The sequence below is a fragment of the Vespula vulgaris genome, chromosome 11 (assembly GCF_905475345.1).
Source record: "Vespula vulgaris chromosome 11, iyVesVulg1.1, whole genome shotgun sequence".
NCBI classification, from domain to species: domain Eukaryota; kingdom Metazoa; phylum Arthropoda; class Insecta; order Hymenoptera; family Vespidae; genus Vespula; species Vespula vulgaris.
In genome coordinates, this window is record NC_066596.1 from 3052091 (window position 1) to 3071388 (window position 19298).

The following is a 19298-nucleotide window of genomic DNA, read 5'->3' on the forward strand; positions in this document are numbered from 1 at the left end:
ATATAATAATCAAGCACTATCCCTCTCAATTCTCATCAAGCAAGATATTACGTTATATATCTATGTATATTCTTTTCGACATAAAACTATCGATAAAGATTGACGTAAAAGCGGAAAATCCATTTAACTTAACATTTAATTATTCCCACGCTATGTTATTATTTTTATTTATAGTACTTCATGTTTTCCCAGATTAAGAATGAGAAAGCTAAGGTCGCAACGACTAACGTCATTTCTTTTCCTCAACGTGTTTCAAGACAAAGAATGTTTTCGTGCGAAAAGACCATGAGAACGAAAAGTAACAACCTGAAAGACAGAAAGCACATTCCAGAGTTACATAATGAGCTACGTAATATATACATGCATAGAATCTCGTTAGAAATATCCGTTTTATCGAGAGATTACGAACAGATATGTCTTAGAGATAAGTGAATTAACATAAGCCACTACAAAAGACCTTAGAACAATTAGATAAAACTTTGTACAAAAAAAAAATTAGAAATAAAATTTTTATCATAGACTGTTACAACGAACAATTATATATATAAACTGTTACAACTACAAAAGACCTTAGAACAATTAGATAAAACTTTGTACAAAAAAAAAATTAGAAATAAAATTTTTATCATAGACTGTTACAACGAACACATTGAATCTAAGGCATAGTACACGGGTGGGCAATGTTTTTTAATCGGTAAACTGTGTCGATAAGGAGGAGAGACTGTAAGAATGATTTCTACTATATCCGCGTAACTACAGATACAAACTGCACGAGTTTCCTACTTTATCGATAGGGACGAATTACCATACGCAGACAATTGTCGAGAACTTTTCTTTAACATATTTTCTTTCAGAAATTTTATAATCGCGGACCTTTTATGGAATTCCGGAACGGCAAAGTCTATATATATCAATTTGAATATATTTTGAGCGAAAACCTAGGAACAAAAAGCGGATCGACGAGGATGGGATTCGAACCCACGCGTGCAGAGCACATTGGATTAGCAGTCCAACGCCTTAACCACTCGGCCACCTCGTCGCTGTTTTACAAAGTCTCGTCTTCAAGTAACCTCTTCAATCATCAATTTTTAATGAAAATTTTCTTTTTCTCTTTTTCTTTCCTTCAAAATTTTCCATTGCAAATTAATTTCGAGAATTTTGATCTAAATAATAATAATAATAATAACTCAATATAATCATCCCTCATAGAAATAATAATAATAATAATAATAATAATAACGTTAATCCAAATAATTATTTTATTAGAATAATCCTTCGAGATTTAATTTCGACAATGACACGATTATTGCATTCTAAAGATATCTCATTTGTTATTATATGACGTAAGATTAATTTAAAAAAGAATACTTCTTTTTATCCTGGCTCAACATAATTACCAGGGAAAGTAAAAACAGTTAGAAGGAAATATATATAATACCTAAAGAATTCTAAACGGATAATTTTGCGGTACTTTCCAACGAATGGCACTTATCGTCTAATTTTTCCTGTTACTGTATATACAATAATTTTACCGGTACAATCCAAATTAGTTATAGACCTGACTATTTTTCCTTTTTTCTTTTTTTATAAGGATATATCGTTAAATGACGACAATGCAATCATATTTTGTTCTTAATCGCTATAAAAGTCTCATTATTTTTATCGTAATCACATCGTGTTAGTAATAAATGAATTTTTCTTTAATTGTAAATCAAAAAAAAGATGAATAAAAAAATAGAAATGGAAAAAAAGACAGCTTCTATTATCGTGAATACTCTTACGTAGTAGCATGAAGATCGTTAATTTCATGCTAATTCGATCGCTATCGATAGGAATTCAAGGAAATCGTTAATGGTTTTAACATAAATGCGAAATCGGCAATATTTTCTCAACAAAAATTTGCCTCGGCTATTGTATCGTCGCCGAAATGAAAACAAAAAATGGATCTCTTTTACGAACGATCGTTGGCGTGTAACGATCGCAATTTACGCGAATTCCATTCGTAATGTGCTACTCGTAAGCGATCGGTCGTATGATGTAACGGAACCGGAAGTTAACGTAAGATAACAATTGAAGTTACGCCAGAAAAAAAAGGAAAAAAAAAGAAGTTCCTTTTGCTTCTGCCTCTCTTCTCTGTCGAACGAACGCATGGAAATAACGAAGTATCGTTCGAAAGCATGTTCTTTATATCATTTCATAATACCATATTGGTAAACATTACTCAATACTTATATCAAGGATGTTCCAATTATCGATGAATAAATTGTTTCTTTGCTCGAGATTAATTTGAAATGTTTATAACTTTTTATTATCGATAAGAGACGTTCTAAATCATTTTTATCTCTAACCTTTCTCTTGTTTTTTTCACAAATGTAATTTGTGCTTTTATTTATACATATACATATATATATATTTTTTCCTTAATTCTATTGTTTTTAACGTCGCGTCAACTATCTGGGTATTAACGACATAATATTTTTCCTTATATATATATACATATATATATATATACACAACATATCATATATATATATATATATATATATATATATATATATATATATATACGAAAATATAAGTGTACATAATTGCGTATAGAAGCAAGTGAGTTAAACGCCCGCATAGAAGATAGCGAATTTCTTAAGCGATATTCTAAGCAGGTGTTTATGTGTGTTAATAGTGGGGACCGTTCTTCTTTTTTTGGGGTGGAGGGGAACTGGTTTTAAAAAGAACACTATATGCTCCGTATGGTTGACCAAGAACTGCGCAGCATTTCGTTCTTTGCTAATACGATTTAATCCGCTTTAAACTGGCTTCTTTTTTTGTTAGTTGAAAATTTGGCATATAATCTTTCAAAGTGTTATAACTTATCAATTTTATTACAGATGAATTGATTGATAAAAAAGAAAAAACAAAAGAATCGATAAAAAAAAGTAAAGAAGTTACCTAATCGAAAAATTCAAAAATCGTATATTTCATTCGAGCAATTAGAACATCCAAATGATGCGTAACGACGAATTTTATTTTTTATTACTGACCATTACTAATCATGTTATATTCATTCAAGTATGTTTTATTTCCATTTTTACTAATAATACGCTTGCTAACGTGATAAATAAAGGAATAGGAGGAAAAAACAAGGAATATAACATTCGTCTTACGATGATTTCGATGTTCTACAGAAAAAAAAATGGAAAACGATATCAATCTTGATTTATTTTATATATATTTAACAGTCAAGCTGCGATATGCCATTTCATCATCTTAACACGTGCAACTCGAATGTGTATTTGTTTTTTTTCTTCCTTTTTTTTGTCATTTTTTATATCTATATATAATACTTCAACTCGTTCTCTCGTTTGCCACTAAAATTACCCTTTTAAATGCGCAAAGAGCTGATAAACATACTGTCGATCTACATCGTCTCATTAATACAATCGAATCTAAAAAGGAAAATGTAGTAGATAAACAAAAACGTTTGAATAGAAACGTAGGAATATATTAAGATCATATTAATCACGTGGCCGTCACCTAGGACGATATTTCGAATTCACTTTAACTGGGTCATGTTTCAAACATTTTATTGTGAAGTAGAACAAAAACAAAAAAAGAAAGAAAGAAAAAAAAAGCAAGAAAATAAAATACAAAAAAATCGCACGTTAATTGATTTATGATCGGAAATAACTGATATAAATAAACGAGCTATACCAACAACGATGAACAAAAAATTAATCTATAGAGAAAAAATGAAAGGAAGGAGGAGAATGAAATTAAAAAAATATCTATTGCGATCATTTTTCAAATATACTCGATACGCGAAAAGAAAAACCGCGTAAACGTCGTAGCCAATAACATTGCGAGAAATGCTATCTAACTCCGTACACGTGACTGAATACTCGAGGTACTACCAGTTATAAGAATAGCAGTGGGAGTGCAGAAAACAAGGGAATGTGTGTGTATGTGTGTATATGTACAGTGACGTATATTAATGGTGCCTAGTAAAGATACTCCTTTCTATTTTTTCCTTTTTTTAATTCTAAGATATAAAACGAAAAATTGTGTAAATGCAACGTGTATGAATATGTAATATGCATATTTATATCATTATGCATATTGTTATCTTATCACTTGACAACTTTTTAATAAAAACTAAAAAACTAAAAGGACGAAAAAAATCTATTTTTTATCAAATATATTATGTTATATATTTAGACACACTGTTCGTATTAATCAAATGTTAATTTAATTAATTGTCCTTAATATATGTAAATATTACACTTAAAAATAATATTTCGATTACTTGTGACTTAGTTAACTTCAATGTATATAAGTATTGTGTTCTCTATCTCAGTCTTTCTCTCTGTCTCTCTCTTCCCCCTTCTTTCTCTCTTTATCTCCCTTTCTCTCTCTCTCTCTCTCCCTCCCATCCTCTCACTCTCTCTGTTGCACAATAATTGTTCACATAGTTATTTCTAATTTATCCTCAATATATATATGAACATTGCACTTGTTGTAAGACAATGATATTTCCCCTAGCTATTTCTAATTTATCCTGAAACTTACACAACATAATATTTCCCCAATTTATTTCTAATTTATCCTCAAAGTATATAAACATTACCAATTACACAATGATATTTTCCTTAGTTATTTTTAATTTAAACTCACACTAAAACAATATAATAAAATTTCCTTTCCTTATTTCTAATTTATCCTAAACATACATAGATGATTATAACACTTACACAATGATCTTGCCCTTTGTTATTTTTAATTAATCTTCAGCATAAGCATATAAACATCGCACTTTCACAATGACAAAAATAATAATTGAAAAAATGAAAAGTTCGATAAATTAAAAGGGATATTTTCAAGTAATAGCATTAATATACCTAACTGTACACATGTATAATACTAGTATACAACGAAAGGAGAGTTCTTGGTAGGGGACACGAAAACATTATACGGACCAACCAAATGGCTATCGTCTCCTCAGGCGCGCTGGTGAGCCAGCTTTGACTCCCACACGAAAGGAAGAGAGTCATTCGTGCGTGCTTCACGGAGCAACTAACTTGCTCCTTACGAGAAGTGCGCGGACTCCTGACGTTTCGTGTTGGATCACAACAGTGAACGTTCACCGTCGAGTTTTTTCTCTTTCTTCCTTTCATCTGTGTGTATCTCTCTCTCTCTCTCTCTCTTTCTCTCTCTCTCTCTCTCTCTCTCTCTCTCTCTTTCCTCTCTTTCTCTGTCTTTCTCTTTCTTTCGCGTGTCTACTAAACTCGGTAAGAAATAAAGGAAAAAAGTAAAACAAAAAAGTAAACTCATTTCTCGCGTCGTCATTTTCTATCGTTTGCTGCGTATTTTTGTCAAATTACGTTCTATCTTGTGTATACCTATTTTTTATTTTCTTCTTTCTTTTGTTTTCTTTTCTTTTTTAATTAATTTATTTATTTACATCTTCCAAAGGAAGAAAAAGAAATCTCGGACGTTCGGGAATCGTGTGATGATGTATCGAAGTGTCCGCTATCGAATGGAAATGATGTCAACGTGAGTGAACCAGAGAGCTATAACGGTAAGCTATCAAGAAATTATGCGTACATTCGCATCGTTTACTAATCTTTTTTATTTCTTTTTTCTTTCATTTCTTTTTTTTCTTCTTTTTTCTGTTTATGTTACTTTTGAATTTTACGAGTTAAGTGGCGTTCTGCTTTGAAATAACAATAATAAACAAGCTCATTAGCAAACTTACGTACGTAAATACGATTCAAGATTTTATGATGATTACGTGAAACTTGATCGCAAAAACTTTTCTTACAAACGAAGAGGAGATGTGTAAGTGTATATGTATATACTTCTACGTTTATGTGCGTGTATTTGTATATGGTTTTTATTCGAAAGAGTACATTGTACGATAGTATGTCTAACACGTGGCACCTATTAAGTTTTAAATCAAATTATTTCGAATGTTGAATTAAACGATTCACCACGTGTTTTGTGTGTTATAGGTTTTGATAAAAAAAATATAAAGAAAATGAAATTCAAAGGTTTGCTCTAATAATCCGGTAAACGTGCGTTATCGCGTTCTTTGCTCTTGTATTGTTAATATAATTTTTTATTATCGCCAACGCGGACTTATGTATTTCTTCGTTACAATGAAATTTCATTTCGTTCTTGACCCGTAAGAATAAAAAAGAAAGAAAAAAGAGCGATTAAATACGAGCTTTTATAACATGATTGATCCGATATCGAGATTTCAAATACGATCCTTGAACATTTCTATATTTTTCTCTGATATTCTTGTTACACAAGAAATGATGTTTTTTTTTTCTTTTTTTTATTGTACAATTCGATGAAACAGTTTTTAATAAAAGTCTTAGAATATTTGTTTCGATTTTTAAAAATTTAATATTTTTAAATAAATATTAACTGTGAGCTAAACATTATTTAAATATCATTTGATTAACGATTAAGGTAAGAAGTTAAAGAAAATACGTAAAAAATAAAAAAAGAATGCACGAGTTATTCCGTTTTAGACATTAAACTCGTACGGGGAAAGCATTATCCGGCTTTATGTAGAATTATAGGCCTTCTAATAAACTTTCGCATACACTTACATATACGTGCTACGACTGAACGAACAGAACACGAACGCGTTGCTTCGCGAAGAAATTCCCGCGATGCGATCGTTCAATTTCACGAGCAAAAATTCTTACGTTCCTGACTTCGAAAGGAATGCGTCAACGAACGTTTAGAATACTTCGAAGCGCAACAAAAAATATTTCCATTGAAAATATCATACATTAGCATAAGAACATAGATAAAAAGAAATTCAATTCAGTAAGTTTTTATCTTTCTTTTTTTTTCTTCTTATCTTTCTTAAAATCCACGAAATTTCGATGTACATTAATATCGAAAAAACATACTTTTAATATATAAAATCTAAAATTTTATATTCTCTATTCGTGTTATTGAAATTAATAATAATTTATACTTATACAGAATAGGTTCTATATGTTTTTTCTCTAACTGCTAAACTGCAAAAGTTAGTTTACAAGATTACTAAGTTTAACTATAAATTTAAAAAGTTTCGAAAAAGAATAATTGATTTTTAAAGTCATTTAAAAACTTTTGACCCATCCAAATTTAGAAAAAATCAACGAAATGAAATGATATTATATGTTAATTATTATTTACTCGAATGTTAAATAATTAATTTACATATGTATAATGTATATTACAGTATCTAAAATGTAATAAAAAAAAAATATTTCAATAATGTCTCCAAGAAAATGATAACTGATTAATAAAATTATCGATAAACGTTTCCGTCACATGATTCATACACGTAACTGATCGAAATTATGTTAACATTTCGCTTCATTCTAAGACACTTTCTTTTCTTTTGTTTTATAGTATCTTTTATTAGAGAATCGTTGATGTTCGAACAATGATGTCAATGTAACGAGTGACACATTAATGCAAAAAAGAAAGCTCGTAAAAAGATTTAAACGTACTACATCGCACGCACTTACATCAGAATTTAAAATGGCTCTTAAAAAAGAAATAAAAAAGAAAATCGTGAGGATGATAAAATTTGCATTTTATAAATTCGATTATCTAATAATAACTAACTCGTATATTACATAACACAAGACTCAGAATAAATAAGACCAGCTTCTAAAAAGTTCGATCACACTCATTCATCGTTCTTTTCACAAAAATTCTCTTGCATCTATTTTCATCAGAAGAAAAAGAAAAAGAACAAGAAAGAAATCAAAGCGATTTGCTTGATAAATTTATTCATCTATTGGGAAATATGATAATTTAATTTATTGATAAGAAACCTTGACTATATATTTCACTAATTAAATATACCATGTATAACTTGAGTTATAAATTGAAAGCAGTCATTGATAAAGATAAAATCCTAAATGTATTATATATATATTTTCTCTTTTATTTATTATTGCAAAAGAACATAAGAGGAATTTTACGAGTATATATCATCCGATTGATTATCACCTTTCCCAAGGACTCCATCTTTGTAAAACCTTGTGAATGGATTCTGCGAAAGGAAAGGATAGAATTCTTATGTACGATTCTTCTTTTTACTATTTTTTTTTATTTATTTCTATTTTTTTTTTTTTAATTATCTGTTTATATATGTATATATATATTTTTGTAAGAAAAATGTATAGTTCAAATAATTAAATCGTTATAATAATTGACTACTTTTCGCATCGTTCTTATGTCAATATGCATAAATAAAACAAGAATCGTACTAATCACTAGTTGCACGTGCTGTTTCAAGATATTCGCTTTCTCTTTCGCACTATGAACGAATAGTTCGTTTTTTTTCATTTCATTTCTTTTTTTTGTTCCTCTTTCATGTTTCTTCCTCATTTTTTCTTTATTTTTCCTATTTTTTTCTTTCTTATTTGATTCTTTTTCTTTTTTTATTCCATTTTCTATACATTTTTATTTTAATATCATCATTGTATACCTTCGTTTTTCACAATAACCGGATATAATTTTATATAACGATCGCTATCTATTATATTGTTTCAAAATAGCATCAGAGATACGTTTGAACGATGTAAGATAGACATATGTATATATTTTTCCAAAGATCAATCTTACTCGACCGATTTGCCTATAATGAGGCGTCATTTTTACGCTCGTAATCGTAATTTCGTAGTCAAAACAGAGAAAGAGAAAGAGAGAAAGAGAGAAGAAGGGATAAAAAAGTGTCGATCCATTACATAATAACATCAACAAGAGTATCGTATGTACGCGCTTGAATTATTTCCCTTCTAGATAATTTTATATATTTACTTTCAATATAAATCGAAAAACAATATTTTCAATTGTTTATAGTTTATATTTTAATCCCTTTTTCTTTATAAAATGTATTGGAAAATACGAATTTCGTATAATAAATTAAGAATATAATAAATTAAGAAAAAAATATATTTATCAATAACTAAATAATCATTTCCATTTGTGTGTGTCCATGTGCATATGTGAGTAAAAAACATTAATAAGGTTAATAGTTTCAAATAAAAAATAACAATAAAAAATGTAAAAAGAAAAAGAGAACGAGAAGAAATATTTTTAAAAGTTAATAATTATATATAGGTATAAATTACGATTAATCTTTGAAAATGATCTTTGACGTCAAATGCATAATTAAAAGACCGTCATGTTGTATTCTCTCACTCTTTACACGCATATTATAAGGATCGTAACAAAATGTGAAAGGAAATCGAGAGGTAGTATGTCGTGGCACTGCCAATGCATAGAAAAACGTGATTTCGTATTTAATTGAAAGGAAAAAAGGACAAATATTAAAAAACAAAGGAAACGGACAGTGTGTGAATATTTATAAATGCATACATATGTATCTATATACATACTTGTATACGTGCAAACATAAATTGTACTTTGAATACAGCATAAATAAAGCGACGATCGATCGAACGATCGAATGATCGATTCATCATCCTAATCACTCGATCACGCAGTTAACGGTATTTATCGAATTACTATACAAGCATGAGCGACCGTCTGTTGCTAATATGTCCAAGAACTTCATAGGCGTTCAAGTTCGCAATGGCTTTTTTACTTCTTAAAAAAAAAAAAAAAATGAATAAAAAGAAAAGAAAAGAAAGAAAAAATAAAAATGAAAAGATACATATTGTATAATTATGTATCTAGTTATCAACTTGGAAAAAACGATGGCTAGTTCTTCGAACTTCCCGATAAAAATAAGAATGAAAAAGAGAAAAAGATAGAGAGAGAAAGAGAGAGAGAGAGACGATAAAAAAATATGTGCATTTTCTTATTCATTTTCTCTTGTATTATTATTATTTTACGTAGAATCACTGAACAATAGACAATTTACGGAAATTAAAATCGACTGTGTCGAATCTCTGTTTACAATTTGTAAGCACACCTCGAAAGTAAAATCCTTTTTAAACGTGATTATGACGACAAAGTAAAACGTAGATGAAAAAATAAAAGAAATAAATAAAAAAATGCAATCAGCGTAGGAAATGAAAGAAGAAAAAAAAAAGAAATGAAATGAAATATGTAAAAAAAAAAAAGAAAGAAAAAAGACAAGGCCTTTGATTTAAAAATAAATGGCCGGTTCTTCATCTTCGTCTATCTATCGATTAATTAGAGACCTAAAATTAGTTTTTTAAATGTGAAAAAAAGATAAAGAAAAAAAAATAACCTTATCACAGAATTATTTGAAATATTTAATGAATGCCAAGTCTTACAAGCTTGAATGTTAAAGAAAGCTAAGACGTATTCGCTCGATAATTGATAGGTTTGTTTTATGAATATTTTTCATCCCCAATCCTCTCCCGCCATCACCGCCACTACCACCACCAACTTCTCAAGTACCGATGACTCGAGCGTAACGCAATTAACCACGGTCTTATGTAATTACCGACAGTTGTAATACATATGGCACAAGAATGAGTAGATAATTGCTTTATAGTAACCACTTTGCGATAGAATGTAGGTGAAGTTCACGCGTACAATGTATCGACAGCTAATGATTATCCGCTTACGTATATCGACTTATAAACAAAAGAGTTAGAGGAACCAATGTGGCATGAGTCAAAATCTATTATCTTTTATCTATTTTCTATCAGAATTATCTATTCCCTGAATTATTTCTCTTTTCTTTATCTTATCTATTTTTATTAATTGCATGTGTACTTAAAAAATAATAAGCATCTATCTATGCATGCATGTGTATTTAAAAAATAATATGTATCTAACTATCTGTATAATTTACTTAATATCTCAGAAATAGATTGAAGTAACAATGAAAAGAATTTAACGAAACGTGTGAGAAAAAGAAATTCCATTCTTATAATCGTGTACAAATAAATGAATCTTTTAATATCTATAAGAACATTTACAATAGATTCGTCGTCGATAAAGTTCTATTAATAGAAACGATTAAGCGTAAATTAATGACAACGATCTAAAACTGAGATGAAATTATTACAATGATCGCTTTTCAGTATCATTACTTATGATCGAGTCGAAGGATGGAGTCTACCTGAGTAAGCTTCGATCGTCCGTGACCTTGGACCATAATCTTTATTCAACAAAATCAAAAAGAAGGAAGGACAAGATAACTACGGCATTATTCTGAAGAAATTCCTAAGAAATCTTAACCACCCTATCCTCTTCCTCCTCCCCTTTCCTTCCTTCCTTCCATCCTATCTTCCTTCCTTCCTTCCTTCCTACCTTTCTTTTCCTTCTACTGTATTGATAGAAAAAAGGAACGAAAAGAAAGAAATCAAGAAAATAAAATGGCTAAATACACAGTGAAAGAAGAGTACGATCTCGAAAGTTACAAAGAAGTCAGGCTGACCGGTTTCAACAACAACGATCCTGATCTAAGTAATAACCTTGAAACTAGACTAGCCATCGTCCATCTTCCTAGCAAAGACGATAAAGAGAGCAAGGATGACGGTGAGTCTTCTTCTTTTTCTGCCTTTCCTTAAATATCACGAAATCGAATCGAACGAGTTTCATCGTTAGAAACTCGAGACACGAATACGATTAAATTAAAGGACACTCAATGCGCGCGTAGCATCGCTTTGCATATTTAAACGTAACGATACTGGCACGTAGCCCGAAAGAAACTAGAAAATTGTTGAAGAAATGTTGCGATATATAATTGACTGACCTTTCGTAACAGAAAACACATCGGGATTTTTCATGAAAGTCGAATACGAAAGGAGAATCTTTATCGATTACCATAAATATTCAATTTCATCAAAATCATCTTACGTTTTTCTGTTTTATTATGAAACTTGAAACTAACATATCATCCGAAAAGAATTAATTCTTCGCGTTCTATTTCTTTTTTTTTTTTTTTATATATATATCTTTTCTTTTAACTTTCTTTTTTTTTTATTCGTTAAAAAAATTTTTTTTTAAAATCCGTGAGAATTTCACGAAAGAAAGTTTATAAAAATACACATGAGAGACAAAACGGTGCGTAAAGATATACTTGATAAACGAGTCATGATGGAATCACTCATACGAAAGACAAAACGGCGAATGAAGATGAACTTGATAAGGGAGTCATATGATGGATCATACTCGCTCGTGATCAGTGACGTCATTCAGTGAAATCATTTTATTCTCCCCTCTAAAATCGCAAGAGAAATTATGTACTACGAGTACGAAGAATGAAATGCATATAAGTTCTAGATTTAAAAAAAGAGAGAGAGAAAAAAAGAAAGAAAAACCCATAAAATAAACGAAACATAAATAAATAAATAAATAAATAAATAAATAAATAATAATTATATAAAGCCAATGTTGTATATTTATAATTTTAGAAAACCATACCAATAATTTTCTACTTTCGTCGATGAGGAATTGGCTTTATCGGAGAATAAAAAGAACGTGTAAAAAAAAGTTACTTTACAAAAGAATACCTATCCTAGCATGGTTACCAAAATATCGTAAAGAATATATAGCAAGTGACTTGGTAGCAGGAGTCACCGTTGGTTTAACAGTCATACCACAAGCCATAGCTTATGCTAATGTCGCTGGTCTACCTCTGCAAGTAAGTGCTTAAATTGATGATTTAAATAAGTCATTTAACGTTCCTACCTAAAATGCTATTCTCTTTAAATAGAAAAAAAATGCATACGTATGATATTGCAAAACAAATAATAATGAAATAGCACTTAAATGCTGAAAAATATTTTAAGAATATTAGATAACCCCGATTATATCTATATGTATGTATATATTATTACTATATTATTATTATTATTATTATTATTATTATTATTATTATTATTATTATTATTAATTAACATACACCCACAATAAGAATTTTAAAAATGATATTAAATTTGTGTTCGATAGAAAAAATCTTTGATAAATTTTTATACCTGCTCGTTTAGATAACAAACCCCCACGATTATATATTATTGAATATGTAATTTTTTTTTAATAGATAAAATGCTAAGACTGAGAAGTATTTTTGTATGTTTCAGTATGGTCTCTATTCATCCTTCATGGCATGCTTCGTATATACTATCTTAGGCTCCTGCAAGGACGTTCCAGTAGGACCAACAGCAATAGCTGCAATCCTAACAAGAGAAACCCTTCAAAAAGCTCACTTAGGAGCTGACTTTGCCGTTTTATTGACCTTCGTCTCCGGCTGTATATCCTTGTTAATGGGCATATTGCAATTAGGTGATTTCACAGAGACAATTAAAGATCAAAACGATTTGAAGAAAATGCCATCGTATCCGTGATAGCGATCACACCGACAACAATAAACACGTTGCGGATTATGAACACTAACTTCGTATCCTTCCTCGCTAGTTGTTACTTAAGTCTATATAGATCTTTTCATTTAATCGGTGTGATCGTGTAGATAAAGGAGGACAATTTTCCGCAACAAAACAAAACTAAAATATTTCTTATTTATGCTTAATAGGTTTCTTGCTCGATTTTATTTCGGGACCAGTCTCGGTTGGTTTCACTTCAGCGGCAGCGATCATTATCGCTACCAGTCAAATGAAAGATATCTTAGGGATCAATATATCTGGTGGAAAATTTTTAGAAGTCTGGCAACTGATCTTTGAAAAGATCGGTGATACCAGACCATGGGACGCTACGTTAGGAATCGTGTGCATAATCGTTTTGTTACTTCTCAGGGTTAGCATAATAAAATTATATGATTAAATCGATCTATCCTTCACTTACCTAGAATGTAACGTAATCATATTTCTATCCACAGAAAGCCAAAGATCTGCCGATAATGACACGGAAGGTGAAGATGCCAACGAAAATTCAATTGACGTTGAGAAAATTGATTTGGTTGATCTCGACTGCCAGAAACATCTTGATCGTTGTCGTTTGTGCTGTCATGTGCTGGCTACTGGAACTTTATCTTGGTTCATCACCGGTCATGTTAACAGGAGAAGTAAAGGCAGGTCTACCGAATTTCCATTTGCCACCTTTCGAATCGAGTGTTGGTAATCAAACCTATCACTTCAGTGACATGATCAGCGAATTAGGTTCCGGATGTCTAGTCGTACCTTTGCTGAGTCTTCTGGAAACTATTTCCATCGCCAAAGTATTTAGTAAGAACTTACTATTTTTAATATTATATAAAATATAAAATACGAGTTATCATTATAATTTTATACTAATTATAGTGTTATTATTTTATATTACCTAATGCCCACCTTTTTCTTTAGATGACGGTAATCCTATAGATGCTACTCAAGAAATGTTAGCATTGGGTGTATGCAACGTGATTTCTTCTTTCGTATCATCGATGCCAGTCAGTGGTGGACTCAGTCGAGGTGCTGTTAATCATTCCTCTGGTGTTAGAACCACTTTAGGTGGAATATATACGGGTCTTCTCGTCTTAATATCATTACTATTCCTTACTCCATATCTTCAATATATTCCTAAGGCAGCACTCGCAGCAGTCATCATAGCAGCTGTAGTTTTTATGGTTGAATTCCATGTTATCAAGCCAATGTGGAGAACTAAAAGTACATATGCCTCTTGTGAAGTTTCAATCTTAATGTTTGTTAATGTATCTTGTGATACATGATTACATGAAGTATATGTATGTGATCACAAGATACATTAACAAATTTTATCATTGTTTATATTTAATATAAATTAACAAATTCTCACCAGATTTTATTATCAACGAATTCTATGATTTCTTCTAGAGATCGATCTGGTACCTGCGATCGTAACATTTTTATGCTGTCTCTTCGTGAGATTAGAACTAGGTATAGTGATCGGTATCGGTGTTAATCTTCTATTTTTGCTCTATGCATCGGCTAGGCCATCTTTGCGAGTCCAAAAAGCTACGGTGAGTGCTCCAATTTTTCTTCATATTTTGTAAATAATATTCACAGTATTGAAAAATATTAAACTGTATTATATATATATATATATTCTTATGTATTTTTGTAGAGCATAAGCGGCTGTGAATATCTTGTCATAACTCCAGATAGAAGTCTCGTGTTTCCAAGTGTTGAATATGTCCGAGCAGTAATTAGTAAACAGGGATCAAAACAGGGTATTACTGTACCTGTTGTTATCGATTCTACTCACATTCAAGCTGTCGATTTTACTGCAGCTAAGGTAAAGCCTTTGAAGATTTTTAAGACAAATCAAATATATCTTCTTTTTCTTTGTTATCTTCATAATTTTCTTATTTTCAGGGTGTGAAGAATTTGATAGAAGATTTCTCGAAACGTGGTCAGCCTTTAATCTTTCACAATTTAAAGCCTAGCATTGTTGAAATCTTCAGAGGAGTAAAACCATCGAGTTTAAAGTGTAGTTCCAGCGAACTCGAATTAAATGACTGCCTTAAAGGTAAATCTCTATCGATCATATTAAAACATTATTGACGGGTATACTTATATTTGCATATATATACAACTTATGTGATTATTAAACTATAAAATTGTGTAAGAGTGGTTATTATTATTTTTTATTATATTTGCATAATTTTTATTACTATATATTAACACTTTTTCCTAAATTTGTAATATTTTAATAACGATTTTTACTCAATTATGAATATAATCTGTGTTAAATTGTTAATAATTTGTTTTCTTTATTTTTCAGAATATTCAAATATCTCGACGACAACTATAAGCAGGTATTGAATATATTTTAATATTTTTGATGATTTCATAAACACGCAGATCGCCCTGTTCTCCGCTCTTGGCAAGTAACAGTATTATGTCAGCGCTTTAGAATTAAAATGCCAACTGCGTTAGATATATAAGCATACAGGGTTTTTATCAATGAAATGCTACAACCTGATTTATACTTTACTGTTGCTTACATATGAAAAAATGATCCGCCGAAGATATTATATATTTAATAATATTCTTTTTTTTTCGTTACATAATTTTTCGTTATGGTTTTCGATGACCACGTATAGAAGGTTCGATAAACATTACTCTGGTATAACAGTATTGTATCATATAATGAATTAGTTGATATACTAATTAATAATTTATGAACCTTTTCGATACGGAAAAAAAAGTTGAACGTTTTTTGACTGCTCCATAAGTGAAATTATATGTATATCGTATAATTAAGAATTCATATTTATTGATAAAAAATGAATGAAATGTAATTGATAAATAAAATCATCAAAAAACGTCTAACTGGTTATATATGTGTTTTATGATGAGCTTTGTAACCATAACTGAAAAAGTTAAAACCGAACAAAAAGAACTATGTATTCTCAAGCATAAATCGGTGAAACGTTCGTAACAATACCTTTTATTATACATCGTATTATTAAATGTTACAATTCTTAAGTTGATATATACTAAGAATTCTTTGGTATGCCTCAAATGTCCATCTTATTTTTACAAATAAAATGTGTACTTACTTCCCATACCTAATAGAGATATAAGAAATTTGTACATAGTTTTTAAAACAAGGAATCGTTTAGTTCCTATCCTTCCTTTGTTATTCTATTTAGTTTAGATTATATGTATATTGAAAATATTTCTATATAAACATATTAGTAAAGAATTTCTTTTCATTAACAGATTACGTTTACACGTACAAGTGCATATAAGAAAATTTTAAAATCATCTAATCAGAGTTCATTAGAAGACAAATTATGTTCTTATATTAACAATACAATTTTTTATGAAGTTTCAATATTGTTATCATTTTTTATTCTTAAATATCACTACATACCCTTGTCCTTCTAGTTAAAAATTGCATTATAAAGATTCTTGTTCCTTTGTTATTACATATTTTTTCTTCCGAATTTCATTTCTCTGTAAACAGACAATAAATTTCCATGATATACTTACTGTATACAAGAAAGATTAAAAAACAATAAGAAGGATAATTTAGATAATAAATTTATTACTTATATTTAGCACTTTATATTCATTTCTCTTGCTCCATTTGCTGGTTTTGCAATATAAAAAGATGGAGTTCCTGTATACCTAATAAGTAAACAATATTATACTTAATAATTATATTAATTGAAAAATTTAAAATGTGAGGAGACTATACTAACTTTGCTTTTATATTTTGAATGACATTATCAATTGCTTTTTTTTCTAATAAAGTAACGGTGCAACCACCAAAACCTGCTCCAGTTAAACGACTTCCTAAAACACCATTAACTTCTCTAGCTGCAGCTACCAAAGTATCAAGTTCCTTGGAAGACACCTCATAATCATTTCGTAAAGATTCATGACTTTCATTCATTAAATGACCAAACTGTACAAAATCACCCTTTTCAAGAGCAACTGTAGCATTGATTGTTCTTTGAATTTCACTGATTACATGACGAGCTCTTTTCAACATCTCTTCAGAGACATTCTGTGATTTTAACACTAAAATATAAACCACAAATGTTAGTTCACATTCCCTGTTAATAATATTTACAAATGATTTATATTATTATAATCACCATCAATACTATCTACTGTTGCCTCTCTTAAGCTCTTTATGTTAAGCTTCTTTACAGCCTCGTAACAACAATCTCTACGTTTGCAATAAGCACTACTACTTAATTTGTGAGGTGCATTTGAATTTGTAATTAAAAAAACATAATCATTTATTTCTTTCATAGGTATATGTTTGGTTGACAGATCTCTACAATCTAAGAGAAGTGCACAACCTTCCTTTCCCATCACAGAAATGAATTGATCCATTATACCGCATGGTACTCCAGCAAAATCATGTTCTACTCGTTGACATGCTAAAGCCTATAAACTTTGTATATTTATTCGAATGTAGAAATTGTTTTATTTAATGTTATTATTTTATCCAACTCCTTACTCGTTAATTATATATGTATATATATATATATATATATATATATATATATATATATCAATATATCAAAATATAAAACATACCTTATCTTCAGCTTTTTCCAGTTTATGACCAGTCATTGCTTCAAGAAATGTATACGTTGCCACTTCTAAAGCAGCAGAACTACTTAAACCTGCTCCTACAGGTACTGTTGAGACTATCACAGCATCAAAACCAGACAAATCATCTATAAATATATTTATACAATATAAAATTTGTATCATATATCACTGATTTTAACAAGGCTTGTAAACTCACATGGAAAATATGCAATACATCCTTTTATATAATTAGCCCATTTGGGTTCTCCTGTTTTTATATTTTCTTTAACACTGATATCAAATTCAACTTGGCGTAATGAACCAATATTTTCATTAAGAGAAATAATCTTGCAATCTTTTCTATTATTTGGTCTTCCAGCTATTATTGTGACCATAGGTAATGCCTAAAATATATTATTAATAAAATTAGAAAAAATAAAAGAACTAAATGATATAGCGTATTCCTTTATGATACATTATCAATGTTATATAAAATAAAAAATTACAAAGTGAAAGAAAAATCATAAATTTTTTATATTATGAATAATTAATATACTGATTAATTTTGATTAAGTAATTTGAATATCTAAAATTTGTTTTATTTCCCTTTTCTATAGATTTCTTTCAGAATTTAAAAAATTATGTTTCTTCCTTAAACAAACACTGCCGCCTAGATATAATAAACCTACGCGGCAATTTTTGAATTGAAAATTTCCTCGCGCCAAAAAATTTTAACGAGATAAGCCGTTGTATTCACGTAAGCAGTATATCAGTTCATTGCTAACGAAAAAATAGATGTTACTTAACACAATTAGAATTACGTAACTCGCTTAATAAATAAAATTCTGAGTTTAACTCTTATCTTGTGTATACAATAGTATTACGAATTTAGAATCGAATAACAAATCTAACGAATCAACAATGGCAGTCAAGAGAGTTTTTTATGAAACAAAAGAAACATACAGGCGTATAATATTGTTTAGAAATTTTTATAGATTACCATTGGCAATACAAATCCTTCATTGTAATCCGTATGTTCGCCAATTAAATTCACGCGACCAGGTGCACAAGCACAAATGACTGCTTCGACACCAAATTCTTGGACAAAAGCTTGCAAAGCCTTTGCTTTAACGTTTTCTGCATCGGGAACAAAAGTTGCCATTTTTTATTTTCTTTCTTACAAACCACTTGTCTTTTGTATATCACTAATTTCTTCTTTACTTATTAATTGATTTTTTTTGACTGATATTCGTTTAAAAGGTTCGCGTTTCGCGGTTAATCCTACTAAGCCAACAATGGGTTACTTTCACAAGATCACCTTGAAATAGAACAAAGTCAAATTGCGATTCTCTAATAACCAAT

The 19298-nt window shown here is 29.7% G+C and overlaps 2 protein-coding genes and 1 non-coding gene across 5 annotated transcripts; 1 reads left to right on the top strand and 2 right to left on the bottom strand.

Annotated features, from left to right (window-relative positions):
- Nucleotides 1-957: 957 nt before the first annotated feature.
- Nucleotides 958-1039, bottom strand: Trnas-gcu (transfer RNA serine (anticodon GCU)). The gene has a single exon. It is a non-coding gene; the product is annotated as a tRNA-Ser (tRNA).
- Nucleotides 1040-5009: 3970 nt separating this feature from the next.
- LOC127067506 (sodium-independent sulfate anion transporter-like) lies at nt 5010-16492 on the top strand. 3 transcript variants are annotated; one of them, XM_051002515.1, is made up of 12 exons: nt 5010-5282; nt 5467-5572; nt 11043-11499; nt 12378-12607; nt 13047-13248; nt 13496-13716; nt 13799-14144; nt 14262-14564; nt 14751-14896; nt 15001-15171; nt 15252-15405; nt 15661-16492. In XM_051002515.1, exons 3-12 carry the CDS (start codon nt 11337-11339, stop codon nt 15699-15701), a joined length of 1977 nt encoding a protein of 658 aa, XP_050858472.1. In that variant the 5' UTR covers nt 5010-5282; nt 5467-5572; nt 11043-11336; the 3' UTR covers nt 15702-16492. The 3 variants fall into 3 exon arrangements, with proteins under 3 accessions (XP_050858472.1, XP_050858471.1, XP_050858473.1); XM_051002514.1 differs by having other exon boundaries at nt 5010-5170; XM_051002516.1 differs by having other exon boundaries at nt 5010-5170; nt 5471-5572.
- On the bottom strand, nt 16303-19250 carry LOC127067512 (galactokinase-like). The gene is made up of 7 exons (XM_051002524.1): nt 18937-19250; nt 18154-18340; nt 17940-18082; nt 17489-17786; nt 17090-17411; nt 16937-17015; nt 16303-16841 (listed from the first exon to the last, which is right to left on the bottom strand). Exons 1-6 carry the CDS (start codon nt 19096-19098, stop codon nt 16943-16945), a joined length of 1185 nt encoding a protein of 394 aa, XP_050858481.1. The 5' UTR covers nt 19099-19250; the 3' UTR covers nt 16303-16841; nt 16937-16942.
- Between the last annotated feature and the right edge of the window lie 48 nt (nt 19251-19298).